The sequence below is a fragment of the Loxodonta africana genome, chromosome 16 (assembly GCF_030014295.1).
Source record: "Loxodonta africana isolate mLoxAfr1 chromosome 16, mLoxAfr1.hap2, whole genome shotgun sequence".
In the NCBI taxonomy this organism is placed as follows: Eukaryota; Metazoa; Chordata; class Mammalia; order Proboscidea; family Elephantidae; genus Loxodonta; species Loxodonta africana.
The window spans coordinates 29,613,608-29,633,444 of NC_087357.1; the positions used below are offsets into that span (position 1 = coordinate 29,613,608).

General features: G+C 48.6%; 1 protein-coding gene across 1 annotated transcript in view; it reads right to left on the reverse strand.

Moving 5' to 3' along the window:
- The window catches only part of SORCS3 (sortilin related VPS10 domain containing receptor 3), a 663,735-nt gene extending 656,354 nt beyond the window's left edge, over nt 1-7,381 (reverse strand). Inside the window, exon 1 of the mRNA XM_003408955.3 lies at nt 6,764-7,381. Coding sequence (XP_003409003.3) covers nt 6,764-7,381 — 618 coding nt within the window. The remainder of the gene's footprint in view (nt 1-6,763) is intronic.
- Nucleotides 7,382-19,837: the final 12,456 nt, after the last annotated feature.

Sequence of the window (19,837 nt, forward strand, 5' to 3'; positions counted from 1 at the left end):
GGAGGAATCCACGCCTAAGTCTCTCTGACTGGCCTCAACCTAGGCTTAGTCACCTAACCTATAAAACAGGCAGCACCCTACCTCACCTGAGTGAAAGCGCTTAAGCCCTCTTAGGAAGAGAATGCTCTATAAATCGAAGGAAAAAGGAGAAAAAATGGGAGATGAATAGGGAATCGCTACTGAGAAAGGAAAGGAAAGGACAGTAGGGGTCCAAGCTCTACGGCGCCATGTTTCTGTCTGAGCCTCACAGTCCTCATCTCTATGCTGAATGATTTGATGAAGGCAATTCCTAAGTTCACTTCCAGCCTTGACATTCTGTGAGTCTACGATGCCCCTAGTATCTCCCACAGCGGTCCTCTCTCCTCTGAGCTCATAGCCTGAATCCATCACTTGACAATTAACCACACATCACCCCGTGGCATCTGTCTTGTTGTCATGTGTTATTTAACTTTACAGGAAAGTAATCTTACATCCAAAGCACATTGTGAGGACCTGGAGGCAAGTGCTATCTCATCCTCATTTTCCTCCCCCTCCATCATGCCCCTACCAAGCCCACGGTGCCAGTACAATGCCACACACATAAAAAACACTCAGCAAATGATTGAATCTGATCACTAAAGTACATAGAAAGAGACCAGGATTATTAACTACTCCTTATTTTTAACCTCCAACCAAGTGGGGTCTCTACCTCTAAACTTGCCTCTTAATCTTAGGTTAAAATCACATATGAAATAAACCAGGTGTATAAACTCAGTGCTATTAAGAGACCCAAGAAAAACCAAAGCCCACTGCCACTGAGTCGATTCCAACTCAGAGCGACTCTATAGGACAGAGTAGAACTGCCCCATAGGGTTTCCAAGGCTATAAATCTTCATGGAAGCAGCCTGCCACATCTTTCTCCCACGGAGTGGCTGGTGGGTTCAAATCGTTGACCTTTCAGTTAGCAGCCAAGCATTTAAACACTGTACCACCAGAGCTCCTGTTAAGAGTCATTGTTAGCTTATCCATCATATTAAGACGAAAATGGTCTCCCACTCCAACTCCCACTGCTAAGGCACTCCCCTGCTCCGAAAACCCATTCAGTAAGTCCGTACTGAGCTATGTGCCAAGCACCGTGCTACCTACCATGAGACACATGTTAGAAAAACAGGACATACATTTGGGGTGTGTGTTGTTTTATGTGCTTTAATTGAAGCACTCATAAAATAATACAAGATTAAAGTAATCAAGTACTAAAGATGGCCAAATGTGTGGTGCAGTCAGTAAGTTCTATAAACAACAAGGAAAAAGGAAAACAAATGCTAGCTGCAGAGTTTTTTAAAGAAGCTTTCAGTTAACTTCAGAAGAGTAATCTTAACATCCAAAGCAGGTTGTGAGGACCTGGAGGCAAGTGTTATCTTACCCTTGTTTTCCTCCTGGGTCCAGAGAAAGAGCTACTGTGTTTAAAGCCTGAACAAAACCTTGAATGACAGGTACATTTCAATAGAGGAAAAGGGTATCTAAGGGGAAGAAACCTCAAGAGCAAAGGCTTGGAGTCAAGAAGCAGCTCAGGACAATGAAAAGCCTGCCTTGGCTAAAATGAGAGAGTCAATTAGGGAACAAAGACCAAGTTGAAATAGACTGAGCCATATATTGTGAAGAGCCTTGAACGCCAGAAAAAAGAATCCGAGAGGCCAAAGATACCCAAGCTGGAATGTAGCCATACTGGATGAACTATTCCTGGTTATGGCAGCTGTAAAGTTATAAGCAACCTGAGAAAGAAATCATCTGTATCTTGGAGGTGAAGATTTTCAATTCCTTTGTAGTGCCTGCTCAATGAGACTTGGGACTATCATCCATTCACTCACTTTATCAAACATCATCAAGTAACAACTACCTGTAAGGCAAAGCTCCCTATCTCTACTGCCAACCAAGATGGAGCAAGCACCATCCACCTTTCTCTCAGTCACCATGACATTAACAGAAAACCATGGTTACCCAAATTCAGTTCATCCCACAGTACCAGTTCTGCTTACCAAAAGTCATCCACTAGGCACTCACATTCCATATTTTCCATTTCCCCTATTCACAAGACCTTTTTTCTCTCAAACTTGCTGAAAAATAACCTTTTGGCATTTGTTCCCTTCAAAATAGTACCCTACACGGAAGCGTCTCAAAAGTCCAAAAGAAGAGATAAAGCAAGAAATCAAGAGATGAGTCAAGCCACCAGGCTGCAGTTGATTTGGCCAATCTGCTCCTGGCCTTGGATAAACCACTGGCCTTTGGCTAAATCTTCCTATTTCCACCTCCCTGGCTTCATCACACCCCTCTCCTCCTTAAGGGATGATTCAGGACCCACAGATCACCCAGTTCCAAAATTCCTCCAGTTACAATAATAGGTGTACACAGCCCAGGAGGGAAAGGTAGTTCTCCTTTCTGCATCCTGAGCCTTCCTGCCACTGGAGCCACCAATCCCCTTTGTCCCTTAAATCCAACACAATCAGAAAAACCACTTCCCAGCATTCCTTCTTTGCCATCTACAAAGCAAATTACATCCACTGTATTTCTGCAATCATTAAATCAGGCCTCCCAATTAAGGAGTTTGCAACTTCTGCTCACCTTTTTGGAAATCACTTCAGGATCTAAGAAACAAATCACACCCTGTAACACCAAGCCATCAGAGGAAACGTGGAGTAGACAAATAGCCTTTATCCAGCCCCCTCCTGTCTTAGCTCTTCCCACCCCCGCCTGGCTGACAGTGACCACGAGCAATTAGTGCTGTCATGTCCCACCGCATTTCCCGGCTACATCTCAACTGAGATGGCTCCCCTTGTAATATTAATTAAAAACAGATTCTTTTTGGCAAACCCCCGAAGAATGGCTTCTGTGGCAGACTTCTTTATTAAGCCTCCAAGAAGGCAAAATGCATTAAGATACTGTGACAAGGGGCTGTGAGCAGGGACGATGAAGGCCAGGCAATCCAGCCAAGAGCTATTTGAAAAATCTGTTTGGGAGCCACAATTAGATGCTCCAGTGAGTGAAATACAATTAATCTGAGCAAATCTGTCACTATTTTGCACATTAGAAGTAAATATTTTAGAACACAGTCCAGCTGAATTAGTTAAGGGTATGAAATACTGCCAGGAAGAATCTGTGTGTTCCACCTGCCAGCAAGCTCAGGGGAGGATGATGGGGAAGGGACCTGGAATTATCAGCGTCTCCTCATTTCCTGTCATGAAGGTGTAGTGTTAGGTACATTAGTTGGAAACTACCTGGCAAATCATTCCAACCAGGCACACTGCAGGGGCCGCAGCCTGCAAACTGCGTTGCTGAAGCTGCTGCTGCTGCTTACAGTAAGCTGCTGGGAGGGATGGGGACCAATCCAAAAGAGGCTGAAGCATTCTCACCCGAGCTCTGGGAATGCGGGTCCCCATAAAAGGTTAATCCAAGGAGGTGGGAGCATCTAGAAAAGGGCTGTGCCTTCCCAACTTTCCACTCCCCAGAGCCATTTGCCAACTCACTGAGCAAGGAGGAGGCTTCTTCCTTCATCTGAAGGAGAACGACAGGATGATGTGTTTCTCTGTTTCCCTGTAAGCCATGGGGACTGGGCTCCCTCTGGATGTTTGTGAAACACTCTCTAACCCATTAATTACCAGGATCCCAGCTGGAGACAACTGGAGAGGAGGAACAAAAATCTCTTCTCCAGAGCAGAGGATCCAAGGCCAAGTTCGCACACCTTCCACCTCAAACACCTGGCAGGGCAATAATGTTCAGAGGAGGGGCCCAGACCCCAACGCCCTCCTGATTCCTTCTGGCTCATGCCTGCTGCACACCTCCTGGTTTGAGTCCCAAGCCATCCCACCCCAGTCCTGGGGCCAAAGTGAATACCTGGCCCAAGCTGTGGACAAGGAGCTCCTTGTCCTCTAAACCTCCCGGGCCACATGCTGGCTACATGGGGTTGGGTGGGGGCGCCTTTCTGACAAGTCTGGCTCCTGCATCCCTGACTGCAAACTCTGCCATTTGGAATTCAATTTGTGGTTACAGGGGATGACTGAAAACTGTCCCCAAAATGGAACTCATGTTGAGTAATGAAGCTCACCCATAGCACTTGAAAGGAGAGCTGGAAAAAGGCAATGCGTTAAAAATGAAACTGGTGGCCTTCCTGGAGAAGGGTGAGTTTAACACTTTGAAAGCCAGATGGAAGACTGGAAGAGACTCTGGAAGACAAGATGGAAGTCTTTGCATCAAAAGAGCCTGGTGTTAGGCTCCATGTCCTCTGCCTGTGGGGACATCTCCCTCCACTTTGAAAGCAATGATGAAGGGACCTCCTAAAGGTTATAGTCCCCGTCATTCCTCACCTCGCTTTTATTTACAGCACTTTCTTTTTCTGCCCTCGCGAAAGGAGGAGGAGAAAAAGAAGCCAACTGAGTAATGCTGCTGAAAGTGATCCCCAGCTACTCTCCCAGGAGTGTGACAGGGCCCATGCAAGCATGTTTCCCGGCCTTCCTTAAAGAGCAGCACAGATCTGACACTCAACGATGACTCTCTGCTGGCATTGCCTACAAACGTGGCCAAAAGATGCAGATCCAGCCCAGGAGCTAAAGAGGCAATCCCTCTGTGGTCCAAGAAGGGGGACCAGATAGGGCAGATGCTTCCCCGTACTTAGCCACCAAGCCTGGCCAAGGGCAAAACCAATAAGCCCCCTGGGCTATTGGTAGATCATTCGAATCTAGTAAGGATTCTAACTCCAGCTGGTCTACTCCCCGGGAACCTTTTGGTCCTCTTTTGGCTAAAGATCTATTTCCCAGGGAGCACAAAGCTAGACTTACCCCCTCATTTTCTCTGCTGCACAACTGCATTCAATACGGACGGATAAGAAAGACCATACGCATTTAACTAGTATTTGCAGAAAACATTTTCTCTAAAGCCCCCTCTTCAGAGGCTTTTTCGATACACAAAAATGATCCTTAAAATAAAAGCAGAGACAAAACTCTTCAGGCAAAGTGAATTTCTACCATCCAAATGTGATAGTACTAAAGCCACAGGTATGTGAGGACATCATCCCCTGCTCCTAGGGATACATTTACGCATGGGATCCATGCTCTTCCTGGGGCAAACACATACACACACACGTACATACGTACATACATACATACGCTTCCTAATTATCAAACTAAAACGAGGCTGTGATTCACAACTCCTGCTGTCAGAGGATTTCTCTCTCTCCCTCAGACACATGCAAGCAAGTCCTCTGGGGACTTGGAAGTCTTCAATCACCCATCCCAGTAAAGGCACATGTCGTCCACTCCTGACCCCCAGAGCTCTCCAGCCCGCAGATGGAAGCAGATGAAGCCAGCTCCACGCATCCTTGGAACCCAGCATCTATCTGTTACCTAGGCTGGGCTGACCCTGCCCTGTTGTGTACTGTGAACTAGGAAACCTGCACTTGGGTAACGCTAGTGTGTTGAGCTCTGCAGACTCCTAGCTGCCTGGTTATCTGCTACTGACCCCTGTGATAACCCCCCCTTCCCAAGCAAAAATTTCTCAGGGAAATCCTTCCAAATGCCAATCATAAAGGTAAATACATGGTGCAGAAGGGGTGTTCCCACCAAATGAGTTTCCCAAAGCTGCCTATACAAACATCCATCGCCATCCTACTCGGACCCAGACTGCCCAACGCCGGGTTCTGCTCCGGTCCAGAAAGGCTTTTGCAAGGCTGGCTGAAGAGGGGGCCGCAGGAAGAAGGGAGGGGAATGTGGGAAACCGTGGAGGCCCCCTCCCACCCACGAGCCCGCCGCCCACCTTTCCTTGGCTTGGCTTAACAGCGCTGGGTGCTGGCGAGGTGAGGGAGCCCCTCCTGGCACGCGCTGCGGGCCGCTGCAGCTGCCGGGGCAGCGATGCTCCCCAGAGCCGAAGCCCCATCCCTGAGCGCCAGAGCCGCCACCTCTCGGTACAGCAGCCTCCAGGGGAACCGGGAGACCGGGAGAAAGGGGTGGAGAGGTGTGCAGAACTCACAAGGGCCCAGCTCCACTCTGGGAAGCCGTTTGTGGCACAGGACACGGCGGCAGAGGCGCGAGTTTTATCTTCAGCGACTTATGTGTGTTTGTGCATGCGCGAGGGCGAGGGGCGCGGAGGAGGGCTGAATTTCTCCTCACACTTTAAAGTTTTTACTGCTTCCCCTATAGCTTTCTAGAAACTGCCTAGACTTGAAGAGGGACCCGCGTTACCTGAAGGCCAAAGTGGGCCGGCTTGGCCCTGCCTCCCACCAGGACTAGGGAATCGTGCACCTGAGGCTGTGAGCAGCGACCTCCAGGCGGACAGGCGTCTGGGAGTCCGAGTGGCCTCAATCCCTGGGTTCCCTCTGGCGTGATGGCGGGCTGAGGGAAGCCCGGGCTTTCGCAGGAATCAGTCACTCCAGCGGCTCCTTCCCCGTATCAGTCTGCACCCTCACCCGCGGCGCCAAACACCTACACCCGGACTGGGAAACTAACTGTTCCGCTGAGTAATGAAGAAAGCGACCAGAGCTCCCGCTCTTCTCATCTGTAAGGCAGCCTTGCCTTTTCTCCGCTCCAGGCGGGCCCAATTCTAGGTTCTCAGATAAACAAACACACACAATATCTACAACAAACTCCACGAACCTGTTGGGGGCGCGGGGGGAGCCAGACCAACCTGTTCTAAAAGTCTAGGCGCTTCCCCTCGCCTCGACCCCCGAGCAACTACCTGCCCCTCGCTCCCGTCCCCACCATTCCCTAGGGGACAAACAGGCCGCCGGGTGAGTACTCACGCTGCTGTTGTGTCCGGACCAGTGCACCATGGCTTGGTTGTGGGCCGAGTCCCCGGTCAGCGCGAATGAGGTGCTGGGCAGCCGGAGCTCATCGGCCGCTGCCCCCCCAGTCCGCGGCGCCTTCCCCTCCTCCCGGAGCCCCTTGTCCACAATGCGGCTGGCTCTAGAACCATCGGCCGGGGCAGTGGCCCAGGCGTCCCCACTCTCCAGGGTGCTAAGGGGCTGCGCGCGGCGACTCCTCTTCGCACCGCCAGGCTTGCCAGAAGCCAGGATGCCCTGGCCCCACCACGCGCCCGCCGCCGGCGTCCCCCCGGCTTTTCCCCGCTTCTCGCCGCCGCCTGGCTGGAACAGCAGCTTTGGTCCGGGCCGGTGCCCCAGCGCGGCGCCTCTCCTCGCCGTCGCCTGCTCTTCCGGCCATTGGCTCGCCACTGCCCGTGGCGCGAGAGGAGGCAGCGCCGGTGGCCGCGAAGCCGGGGCCGCGGGGCGCCCAGGACCGCCCGCCGCGCCCCAAGTGATCTCTGCCCCGGCTAAGACCCATGTCGACAGGAGCAGGAGCCCCGTCCGGGCGAGAGGCGCCCCCGGCCAGCCTGCGGGGCGCTCCGTGCGCGCTGCCTCCATCCCGCTGTGGCTGGCGCGGCTCGGGCTGCCGAGTGTGTGGCGCTCGCCGAGGTGCGGATCCCGCGCGGGGGGTGTGCGCGCGCCAGGAAGGGAGCTAGCGAGAGTGGGGAGGGGGCGGCGGGAAGGAGGTGGCTCCGGCTGGCTCGCCTCGGCGCTCCGCTCCACGCTTCGCTCCTCGCGCCCACTAGCGCTCTGGTCCAGAAGGGGATTCCAATGGAAAATCAGGAAATGCCCCTTAGGCGCCTCTTTCCTTAAATTAAGAACCCCACCGAGCTTCTCCAGAAATGTTTTTCAAAGGTGTGCCCAAAGGTAATTACAAGATCCTCTTTTAAAATAACGAAAATCAAGCTGGATCCAGGAGAAGCAGCTGGCAACAGACCCCAATACCGAGTCTCTCCGAAATCCAGCCTCCAACCTGCTCCTGGCGAAGAGTTGGGAGCCTCTGCTCGCCGTGTTTGGGGGTTACTCTTCAGGCCTGTTGTGTGGGGCGGAGGATGGCACACGAAGAGGTGGGCTCGGAGAACGAGGAGGAATAAAGTGTTTTCAGCGCCAACTGTTCGCTCTCAGGAGCCGAGGGGCAGCCAGCAGCCTCCTCGCGGAAAGGCGGCGCGCGGGAGCCGAGTGCGGGGAACAGGAACTCTGCTCGCGCTCTCCGGCCGGCCCCGCCCGGCTCCCACAGCGGCCCGCGCCCCCACCCGGTGCGGGGGCGCGGAGGGTGCGTGCGTGCGCGTGCGTGCGCGCAGGCGGGCGGGGTGAGAAGAGGGGTGCGCCCAGGCCGGCAGGCGGGCGCCAAAGGGTGGGTACCTGGCTAAGTGTGCGGGGCGCGCAGCTACGTGCGTGCGCGTTTGCACGCGCGTGTTAGTGTAAGCGATGGGGGAGGGGGGCGCGCGCAAATCACGCAAACCTGTTCGTATTTCCCTGATCGTGAGAGTCGTCGGAAAGGCAATATTGAGAGGAAGGCAGGCAGTGGTGGCTGGGAAGCCCCCTCCTCCAGGCGCCCCTGCATTTATGGCCCCCCGGCGGCTCGGTGGTGTAACCTGGTTCTTTAGGCCACCTGGAGGGCGAGGAGAGGGGCCAGGAGACCCCGGCGGCGGGGTCACGGCCGCCTTTTCCTGGGACCAGGCCTGCGCTAGGGAGGGACAGTAGTGGAGATCGTCTACTCCCACCTGCGAAGGCCCAGGCACTCACTTTCTCCAAATCTGTTTCTGAGCGGGCACAGGTGTTTTTTCAAGTATTGGCGACTAATTAGAGGATGCCCGGTCCAGCGCAGCGCCGGCTTATGGGGTCTCCGGCCCTGGCTGCAGGACCGCAGCCGGGGCGTTTGGCGATGCAGGGACCCTTCATCCTCGTGGGAAGACGAAGACTTCGAGTAGGTTGGAGATAGGCGAGCTAAACCTGAGACCGCCTCTCTTTGCGGTTTACAGGCTCCGATTGTGTAGTGCAGCCTGCCGCCTCCAGGCAGCTCCCGGGATTTCTAGAATTTAAGACCGAGAAGCAAGGAATTGGAGGAGGGCTAGTAAGGAGGAGCGGGAAGGAAGGAGGGGGCTCGGAGCGAGATGGCCTCCAGGCCCTTGCCTTGCGAAGAGTTCGTTTGTGGGAGGTGGTTAAAACAGGGCGAAAGGCAGAGAAACGCGGGGGGGGGGGGGGGGGAGGTGGAGTGAGGTGAGAGAAGCTAGTGGAAGGGAAGATGAAAAAGAAAAAAGAGGAAGAAGACGAGGTGTTAGAGAGAAAGCAAGACAATTGTGTGAAAGGAAGAAGGGGCGAACGAGCTCCAGGGAAGGGCCAAGAGGCCTGGAGGAGGCGCCTGGGAACCTGAGCCGGCGGAGGGAGGGCGACGACTGCCGTTCCCTGAGCCCCCACCTCTTGACCGTGCTTTCCACCGGGAGCTAAAATGGAAATTGCGAACGAGAGAGGCGGGCCTAAGAAGGCAGCCGTTGACAACGTCTAGCCCAGAATGATACATGACCTGGTGTCTGTGGGTTTCCAAAGAAAAGTTTGGGCGCCTAAGGCCGGGGTGGGTGCGGGTCAGGCGCAGGCGGGAACCTGCCATCCGCGGGTGCCCAGCGCCCCTGCCGGGGAAAGCTGGCGCTGCAGTCTGAGCTGAAGCCCAGGGTGTGGAAGGACGCGGGGCAGGGTCTCCTCTCATCAGGCTCTGGGCGGAGGTCGGAGAGTTTGGACTGTCTGAGCTGCTTCCTGTCAGTAAGCCTTATACAACCGGGAGGGTGCAGCCACCGAAGCCCCAGGCCACAGGGGAAGTGCGCAGTCCATTCTCCACAGCTTTCTGCGGTCTCTAGCGAGGGCAGTCAGGGCCACAGAGCAGAGGTGGGGCCTTCCTCCTCTCTCCCCCACCTAAGGAGGCCCTTCCCAATGGAACCCAGGGAAGGTGCTGACCCTCGGGATGGACTCGTGGAGATGTGGCTAAAGAGCTTTAAAAAACAGATAAAAGACCCGCTCAGGTGTGACGGTTTAAAGCGCCTCATGCACCAGTCCATCTTCTCAGATGCCTTGCTCCAATGATTATCGCCTCTTCCTTCTACCCTCAGTCTCTCCCTCCTTCTCCCTTTGCCTGTGAACTCTTGGGTGCTTCCCTGTTCTGCCCCTCCCTCTCCAGCCTCCTAGTGCACACCAACCTTCTCTAGAGCCCAAATCTCTCTAAAGAGACCTACAGCCTCCCCTTCCTCACCATCTGCTCTCCACTGGATGTTCTGCAATCTGGCATCTGCCCTCAGGTGACTCTGCCAAAGCCCCACCCAACCCCCAACATACTCCACAGGTGTTGTTATTGTTAGGTGCTGTTGAGTGGGTTCCAACTCATAGTGACCTTATGCACAACAGAATGAAACACTGCCCAGTCCTGCTCCATCCTTAACAATCATTATTAGGCTTGAGCTCATTGTTGCAAGCCACGGTGTCAATCCACCTCATTGAGGGTCTTTCTCTTTTCTGCTGACCCTGTACTCTGCCAAGCATGATGTCCTCCGAGAACTGATCTCTCCTGACAACATGTCCAAAGTATGTAAGATGCAGTCTCACCATCCCTGCTTCTAAGGAGCATTCTGGTTGCACTTCTTCCAAGACAGATTTGTTCGTTCTTTTGGCAGTCCACGGTATATTCAGTATTCTTCACCAACACCACAACTCAAAGGTGTCAGTTCTTCTTTGGTCTTTTTTATTCATTGTCCAGCTTTCATATGCATATGATGTAATTGAAAATACCAGGGCTTGGGTCAGGCACACCTTAGTCTTCAAGGTGACATCTTTGCTTTTCAACACTTCAAAGAGGTCCTTTGCAGCAGATTTACCCAATGCAACGCGTCTTTTGCTTTCTTGACTGCTGCTTCCATGGCTGTTGATTGTGGATCCAAGTAAAATGAAATCCTTGACAACTTCAGCCTTTTCTCCATTTACCATGATGTTGCTTATTGGTCCAGTTGTGAGGATTTTTGTTTTCTTTATGTTGAGGTGTAACCCATATGGAAGGCTGTGGTCTCTGAACTTCATTAGTAAGTGCTTCAAGTCCTCTTCACTTTCAGCAAGCAAGGTTGTGTCATCTGCATAAGCAGGTTGTTAATGAGTCTTCCTCCAATCCTGGTGCCCCCTTCTTCATACAGTCCAGCTCCTCGAATTATTTGCTCAGCATACAGATTGAATAGGTATGGTGAAAGAATACAACCCTGCCATACACCTTTCCTGACTTTAAACCACAGATGGCTTTGTCCAAAATCTCTGCTTTCTGTACATCCCATCTGGAAAGGTCTTCCTTGGTCTACATGGTACCGTGGTCTCCTGGGTCCCTCCTACTGTTGACCAGCCTCAGTCAAGCTGACCAGCCTCTCTTTCCTCACTCCCACCACCACCTCTTAAATTCTGAGCCCCACCCCCCCAAACTTCACCCAACTGTCTGTGCTTGGCTCTCATTCTACTCTCCCTCCCTAAGTGAGCTCAATGATCTCCATTTCTGTGCTTCAACTATCTCCTCTTGCTGTTGACTCCTCAATCTATAGCTCTAGTCTGTCCTCTCTTTCAAGCTTTACACCTGAATTCCACATTGCATGCCCACACTGAAACCGGCATGAAGCAAGTCTTAGAAATCATCTTCCATCTTCTCACTCACCCAAACTAGATACTTGACACCCAGCCTTGACTTCTCCCTCTTTCTAATCCCAGCATCCAGAAAAACAGTCGTCAAGTCCTGCTGACAAAGTCTGTTTACCGGCCCTCTCCTGCCATTCCCAGATCCTCATCTTCTCTTGTCTAGGGTTTTGCAATAGCTTCCTATATTCTCCTGATCTTCATTGCTTCCCCTCTCCAAGCCAACCTCCATACCAGCACTGTCCAATAGAATTATGCCACCCACATAATGTTCTAGTAGCCTCAATAAAAAGAAACTAGTGAAATTAATTTTAATAAAATATTTCATTTAACCAAATATGTTCAAAATATTTTATTTCAACTTGTAATCAATATGAAAATTATTAACACAGCATTTTACATATTTTTGTATGAAGTCTTTGAAATCCAGTGTGTATCTTACACTCATAAACCAAAAACAAACAAAAAAACCATTGCCATCAAGTTGATTCCAACTCAAGGTAGAACTGCCCCATAGGGCTTCCAAGGCTGTAATCTTTATGGAAGCAGACTGCCACACCTTTCTCCTGTGGAGCCACTGGTGGGTTTGAACACCGACCTTTCAGTTAGCAGCCTAGCGCTTAACTGCTGCACCACCAGGGCTTCTCACGTCTTTATTCAGATTAGCCACATTCTTAGTGGTCAGTAACCCCATGTGGCTCCTGGGTGCTGTTTTGGATAGTGCAGCTCCACGCTGCAGGCAGAGTTGGCTTCTAAAACATAGGGAAGGTTGTAACTGACTGCCTTCCTCCTCTAGAGTGACCACCCATTGTTCACAGAGTTCAAACTCTTAAGAATGATATCCAAGTCTCTGGATACTTCCTCACCACCATGAATTTTCCTACTCTATTCCTTAGACCTGGCATGTGCCCTTTGCTGCATCTCCATCATGGCCTGGTTTAAAATGCCAGCTCTTTCATGAAGCCTTCCTCCATTACCCCATAGTATCTGACATTGTATCCATTATCAACACCATCATCATCATTGAATTCTTTATCTTCCCAGCTGTAAGATGGGAGTTATCCTATGACAATTTGAGATTTAAAAGAGAGGGCTAAAGTTAGAACGGGCTCCCATTTCTCTTGGTAGCAGAATGCCTACTTCAGCTGGGAAAGGCAGGTTAAGAGCCAGGATTAGCCCTTATCCAACTCCAGGGGAATAGCAAAGAAGCCCACATTGCGAATGCATTTTCCCTCCAGGGTTTCTATCCCTGGTACAAACAACTGGAGAAAATGAGCTGTGGGCCGTAAGTTATCCATGAGATTATAGTGACTGTCACCCAAATAAGACTTCTCTGAGGTTTTTGTTTTGTTTTTAACCATCACAGTGAAATACCTCTGGGAACCTGGTTTTCTCCCTGACTTCATAAATATACATAACACACACCCAGCCCCAATCATCCAATAGGTCTCATGCCATCAGCACCCACAGCAGGCACATATATAGAAGGTTTCCAATTATGCCTTTTCCTCGTGTTTTTTGAAGTGTTCAGCATCCCTTATATAAGAACCTAAAGACAAATTCCTCATAAAAGTTAGATCCAGGAAAAACAGGTTTCTGTTATTAAACTGACTTTTTTTTTTTTTTTTTAAGATTTCTTTAACTGGCTTTGTCTCCCCTCCTTGTTTTCTTGTTTGCTTTGATAGACAACCTGAGTTCACTTGCTCTGTCTTCAGAAGAAGATTTCTCAGTATGGTTTTCAGTCTCCTCTCCCGTTAAATTAAACACTGTTTGTTTTTATTGTTTGATACTCTTTGGTCTTACTATACTATGCATTTTTGATAAGCCACTTCACGTTGTTTTTAGAATAAAGAGAAAATTGATTAACAACAAAACAACAGTCTATGTCGTAACTCTCTGAATATCTACAGAGAAAAATGATTACAAAACAAAACCTGAAAGGCAGATAAAAGCAGCCAAAAGATTATTAAAATCAGGTCTTCTTGCCACTGCATGTCCATGAAGGCAAGAAGTGTTTATTTTGTTCAGTACTGTATCCTCAGCACTTGGCCCAATGCCTGGCACAGCACTGATCCTCAAATGTGTGATAAAAGACTAAACAGATGTATATAAATGTGTAAATAATAACACTTCTGCTACAACTACTAGTCATTTGTTCTTTTTTGAATGTGTATACTTTCTAAAGAGGCAGAAGCTCTAAGACCTTATTGATACTATTCTCCTCCACACTTTATCTCATGATATCAGTCAGTGTTCATGTTGCAAGCAACAGAAAACAATTCTGGTTTAAGCAGAAAGTGAGTTTATTAAAGGGTATTGGAGAAGTCGCAGAATTGCTAGAAGTGCTGGATCCGCAGCCATAATCGCAGCTGAAATCACACCACGGAAATGATCCTATAAGGACCCCACTGCCACCATCACCAAGCCTGAGATGCTTAGACCAACACCACCAGTGATGAATGCTGGATGTTGCTGCCAATACAGTGGCTCTTGCTTCGCCTGGAATCTGGATGTGACTGCTACCTCCACTGGCACCAACTAACCTTCTATCTGCTTCTTTTTATCACTAGCATTCACTGACCAAGCGTGGGTCACTAGCCCCTGCCTTAGAGATGCTGGGGGAGCTGGATTTGCCTCATAGGTGAGAATCCCCCCATTAACACAGAAAGGGAGTTCAGATTCTGGGCAGGACAAACAAACAACAATAACAACAACAGAAGTGATAAATATTTACTATACCCATCATGAAAAAATAAGTAGTTCTTAGAGGAAGGTTGGTAGTTTGAGCCCACCCAGTCGCTCCATAGGAGAAAGACCTGGTGATCTCATTCCATAAAGACTACAGCCTAGAAAACCCTATGGAGCAATTCTACTCTGTCACATGGGTTAATTATGAGTTGAAAATATACTCTACGGCTCACAGTACAACAGAGAGAGAAAGCGACTCCATTCACTTTCATCATATACTTCTTAAGGAAGATCAAGTTGAAATAAAATAATAATTAGGTTACATTTCAAACAATGTCTATGTAGAGTTAACTCTTGTCATCAGAGTGGAGTGGAATGCTTCACGAGTAAAACCAACATCACCCTGAAGGAGGTGAGAGTAGGAGAGAGGTGACCTTCTACCCAGTGGTCATAGGTATAGCTAGTGATGTTAAGAATCTTGCCCACAGTGTCTCCTGTCCAGAGGCAGGATGAGAAGGCAAGCAGGTACAGGAACTAGTTGAATGGACACAGTGAACCCAGGGTGGAAAGGGGGAGTGTGCTGTCCATTGTGGGGATTACAACCGATGTCACAAAACAATATGTGCATAAATTTGTGTATGAGAAATTAACTTGAGCTGTAAACTTTCATCTAAAGCACAATTAAAAAAAAAAGAATCTTGCCCACGAAAGCACCAAAGACTTTGCGATGAAAAAAAAGTAGAAGAGAAGGAGGAAGGGGCATTCTTTGAGTTAGACATTGTCTTTTATATCCATTGCTTCATTTAATGCTGACAAAGTAGACAGTCAATAGACAGAGAAACAAACTCATACAGGTGAAGTAGTGATGGTAGAGAAGAAAACATTGATGATATTGATGAGCATTCACATACATTGAACACGAACTCTAAACCAGATGTGTGGTAAGGACCCGCTAGCATTCTAGCACAGTGATTAAGAGTCCATAAAAAAAACTTAGAGCTAAATTACCTATGTTCGGATTCCAGCCCTACCGCCTATCAGCTGTGTGACCTTGGACAAATTACTTTACCTCTCTGTGCTTCCATTCCTCATGTGTAAATGGGGATGGGGATCATACAGGGTTTTAGTAAAGATTAAACGTAATGTACATACAGCACTTACAACAAGGCCTCACATTGATTAAGTGCCAGATACATGCGGCTGTAAGTGTTCTCATTCCTCTAAACTCTCTCATGAGGCCATCTCTTTAACCTCGTTTTACAGGTGAGGAAAATTTGATTCAGAGAGGTTGGGATGCACAGCTCCTGAGTGACAGAACTAGGGGTTTAAACTCAGATTTGTCTGATATTTGAGCTGAGTTTTTACACAGTGGTCTATACTGCCTTCCTGCCCAGATCACACAACCTCCAAGCAGAGGAAACAGGATTTGCATTCAGATGTCTTGCTCTAAAGCCAGTGTTCTGCAGCATGCCATGAGGTATACACTGTGAGGTACACACCATGAGGACTAATGCTGGTGGGTGCTTTGGGTCATGCCACGACTTCCACAACAGCCTAGCAATTTCAAGAGATTGGTGATTTAGCCAATGGCTTCCCTTATCTTTAAATGATATCCCCTAGTAAGGAAGAAAAATTGTGACTGGTGCATTCCAGGCCTGTATTCAAGTAGCCTAACTTTACTTCAGGCTGAAGAAATAAAGTCAACAATGGAAAGTTAACAACCTCTGGAAAAGAACATACTCATTAAGCTGCTGAAAGTCCTCAGCAACGTTGTCGACATTTTCCCCCTAGTCATGTCTCCAAAAGAAAAGGCAAGCATAAATCTAATGAGGTGGATGCAGTTGGGAAGGAAGGTTTGCAGGAAAATAGGTTTTAGTTTTATTCTTGTCCCCAGTGACCCTAAATGCAAAGCTGTATTTCTTAAAGGAAAGAGTGTCTTTTCACAGCATGAGAAATGAGAACATCCCACTAATACCCTTGACATTGGGGAGAGAATGAGCCAAAAGGACAGACAGAAAGACTAAGGAGGGGCATTTGAGAGGCAGGAGAGGAACCAGAAGAGTGCAGGATCACAGAAGTCAAGGGAAATGAGTATTTCGAAAAGAGAGAGTGGGCAGTACTCCTGGACTGTCTCACAAATCACCAAGCTTAGGAGAGTTGGCTATATCCTGCTGAATCTCAAGTACTATCTCCTGACAAGGAAGCCAGGAGGCAAATGTATAGAGACCAAAGTTTACTACCGGTTACCAGGGGTGATGGAAGGGGAAAAGGGAAGTCATTCTTTAGGAAGTTGAGTTTCTGTTTATGGCGATGGAATTTTCAGAATGGATATTGGTGGTGGTTGCACAACATGATTAATGTAATTGATGTCACTAAATTGTAACACATGAAAAATGTTAAATTTCCAAATGTTGTGTAATATATATTTTTACAACAATTAAAAAAAAAGGACGCCAGGAGGAGGAAGACACTTGCGTCCACCTCAGCTTCCTTACTCAAGTTCTGACCCCACCCCCAAAGGCCAGAAATGGAGGTGTTTTAATCTAGGTCCTTCAAGAAGCAGATGCCAAGAGAGAATTGTTGTTGTTAGCTGCTGTCAAGTCGGCTCCTGAACCAGATCGGATGTGCAAAAAATGTACAAGGAAAGTGGGAGGGAGTGGGAGTGACTGGGAGCCGTCAGACTAAGATGTAGGTTTGACTCTTGTGAAGGACAGAGGGAAGGAAGAAAAGCTGAGTAAGAGCGTCTTAGATTACCGGGCAGTTCTAAGAAAGTTTGGCAAGGCTGATGGGGAGTCCTTGAATCAATCTCACCATCAGAGGAGTCCCCTATCTCCCAGTAACTGGCCTGCCATCATATCTCTGCCTCAGCCTGTCACTGGCTGGTAGCAGCCTGTGGACATCATGGTCTTGTGCTAACATGGTGATAGATTGGTCAACTAGTGGACAGAGGTACATTTTCATGGCTGTCCTAGCACATGTACTTAACAGTTAGAAGCACTAACTTTGTGTCAGCCAGACCTGATTTTAAATGTCACCATCACCTCCTATTGGCAGTGTAACCCTGGGCAAGTTATTTAATCTCTCCTAGCCACAGTTTTCTCATCTTAAAAAAAGTATCCTAACATCTTCCTCGTACGGTTGTTTTGAGAAATAAATGAAATAATATATGTAAAAGTTTAACATAGTGCCTGATGAACACAAAGACCTTAAAAAATATTTTTCAAGTGGATGAAACTGTAACGGAATGAATGAAGCTGTGCAGAAGACAGAAAGAAGAGTTGGGTAATTTAATTAAAGTACCTGGGTACTGGGTACCCGAAGCACAAACGGTTTGCACTTGACTACTAACTTAAAGGTTGGCGTTTCAAACCCACCCAGCAGCACCATGGAAGAATGTCCTGGTGATTTGCTTCCATAAAGATTACAGCCAAGAAAACACTACGGGGCAGTTCTGTTCTGTAATACATGGGGTCATGATGAGCTAGAATTGACTTGAGGGCAACAGGGGTTTTTTTTTTTTCTTGTTTGTTTTTTTCTTTTTTAACAACAAAAAAGCAAGGCATTTTCTAGAAGAGGTAAAGATGAGGCTATGAGATGACTTAAACTCTAGTCCTGGCTGTACCACTGCTAGCTGAGAGATTTTAACAAGTCTTACGGTCGTAACGAGAGAAAGAAAACCCACTTCGCTGGATTTGAGAGTAAAAGGAGACAATTTACAGGGAACACTAAGCAAGTTTTAAAGAGCTACACAAATAGAAAGGGATGCAGCTGTTGTTTTAGTTGACCTCAGTATAGTCACAGGTGTCAGTTCCCTGGATCTGGCCCCTTCCTGACCCAAGCCAATGCACAATCTGATTTCTAGAACCCAATATGTGCTTAGAGAGAGTCTTCTTTGTTTCCATCCTCCCTTTTCTGTTCCCGCCACTCCTCATTCTGTACTTCCCCAACCAAGCTTATACACAGGTGAGGATCTAATTCATACTCAAATATTGATGTCTTCATGGATCCCTCCTCCCAGGAATACAATATTTGCATTTGAAGAGGTGCCACTAGACGCTTACCATGCTTAACCAAGGCATTAGATATCCATGTGGAACTCTAAGCACCAGTGACAGTGAGATGCTACCCTAGTCCTGGCCAGGCTCTGAGACACCCAAGCAGAGCTGACCTGTTACAGGGGGTGCCACTGGAGGTCTAAGACCCAGGGAAGAGAAGAAAATGAGACTGAGGGAAAAAGCAGTAAAGCGAATGAGAGGAGAGAGAGAAGAGGTGCTTGGATGGTGATGGGAGTGCTGAGAAGAGAGAAAAAGAAAAGGCAGAGATGGGATGTGATCTTCAGGGAGACTACAGTGCATATGGTCAAACACAGTGATTGTGGATTCAGACAGAAGTTCAAATCCTAGCTCTGCCTTACTTGCTGAGTGACCTTGGGCAAGGTGTTTTAACCCCTCTGAGCCTTGGTTTCCCCACCATTTTAATGGGGATAACCAAAGTCCCTAGCTCTAATAACTTTTTTGAGGATTCCATGAAATAATGTCCAAGTAGTGGTGTCTGGTACATTAAAAGCACTTAATAAATCATTATTAGACCCTTTACAACCCCTCCTTAATTTTAACCCCCTCCAAAAAAAAAAAGTATGTTTCATATCTGCTTGCTGATGCCTGAGTTTCTTCTATGAGAAGTCAATTCTTTCATTTTCCAAAGTAAGATCAGATTTAAAATTCAAGTAACTTCATAGAAATGGCCGCAGTGACTGACTTGATGTTATGACCCTGAACAATTCTGTTGCCAGAGTCCTTCAAAGTGGTCAGACTCTGGGTCAATGTCTCTATGATATAGACTGAGACCCTAGTGACCAAGAGTTTAAACCCACAGTTCAAGGCACAGGTGGAAGCTTTTCTAAGAGAAAGCCTAGATACAAGAGAAGCAGGAAAAAGAATGCTGGGTGGAGAAACGAGGGGAAGAAGCTTCCCCAAAGGATGGGGGTTACAGCTCAAAAGCAGGGTCCTGCTGCAAGGAGGGACAGGAAAGACCTCAGAAATGGCCCAAGGCTGCGTGAGCTGCTGCCAGCCAGAGAAGGCAGTGCATCTGTGACACCCTGCTCAGGCACCATGACCCACTCACCCATCCATGAGTCAGAATCAGGAGCACAGGGGAGCCTAGGAGAGCTGGCAGTTCTTGGGAAATCTTTCAAGCATGGCAGAGAGAGCAAAGCAGGGGAACTAAATATAACCTCAAAACAAACAGGCCACTACAACCAAACTCAGCCTTCAGGAGGGCAGAAGGAAAGAGAGGGAGGCTGAGGTCAGAGGAAGTAAACCCCAGCTAGGCCCCTCCTGCTGAAACACTCCAGGGGGTTCCCTGTATTCCCAGCAGGCAGAGTGTGCCCGACTCTCTGTGCTCCCCAACATCCTGGCTCCCTCCTGCCAGGGCTTTTGCTCATGTTGTCCCCACTGTCAAGAATGCTCTTCCCTTCCCCCTTGCCTAATTCAGTCTCACTCTTCCTTCAGATCTTAAGTCTAGCTTCACCTCCTTCAGGGAGCCTCCCCTGACCTCACTAAATCAGAGACCCCCCCCCATTAGGGTGCTCATATGTCCCAGTTTCTGTGCATTCTCCCAGTCTAATTATTAATATCAACCTCTTTCACACTCAAAAGTGTCCCAGTTTGGGCAATA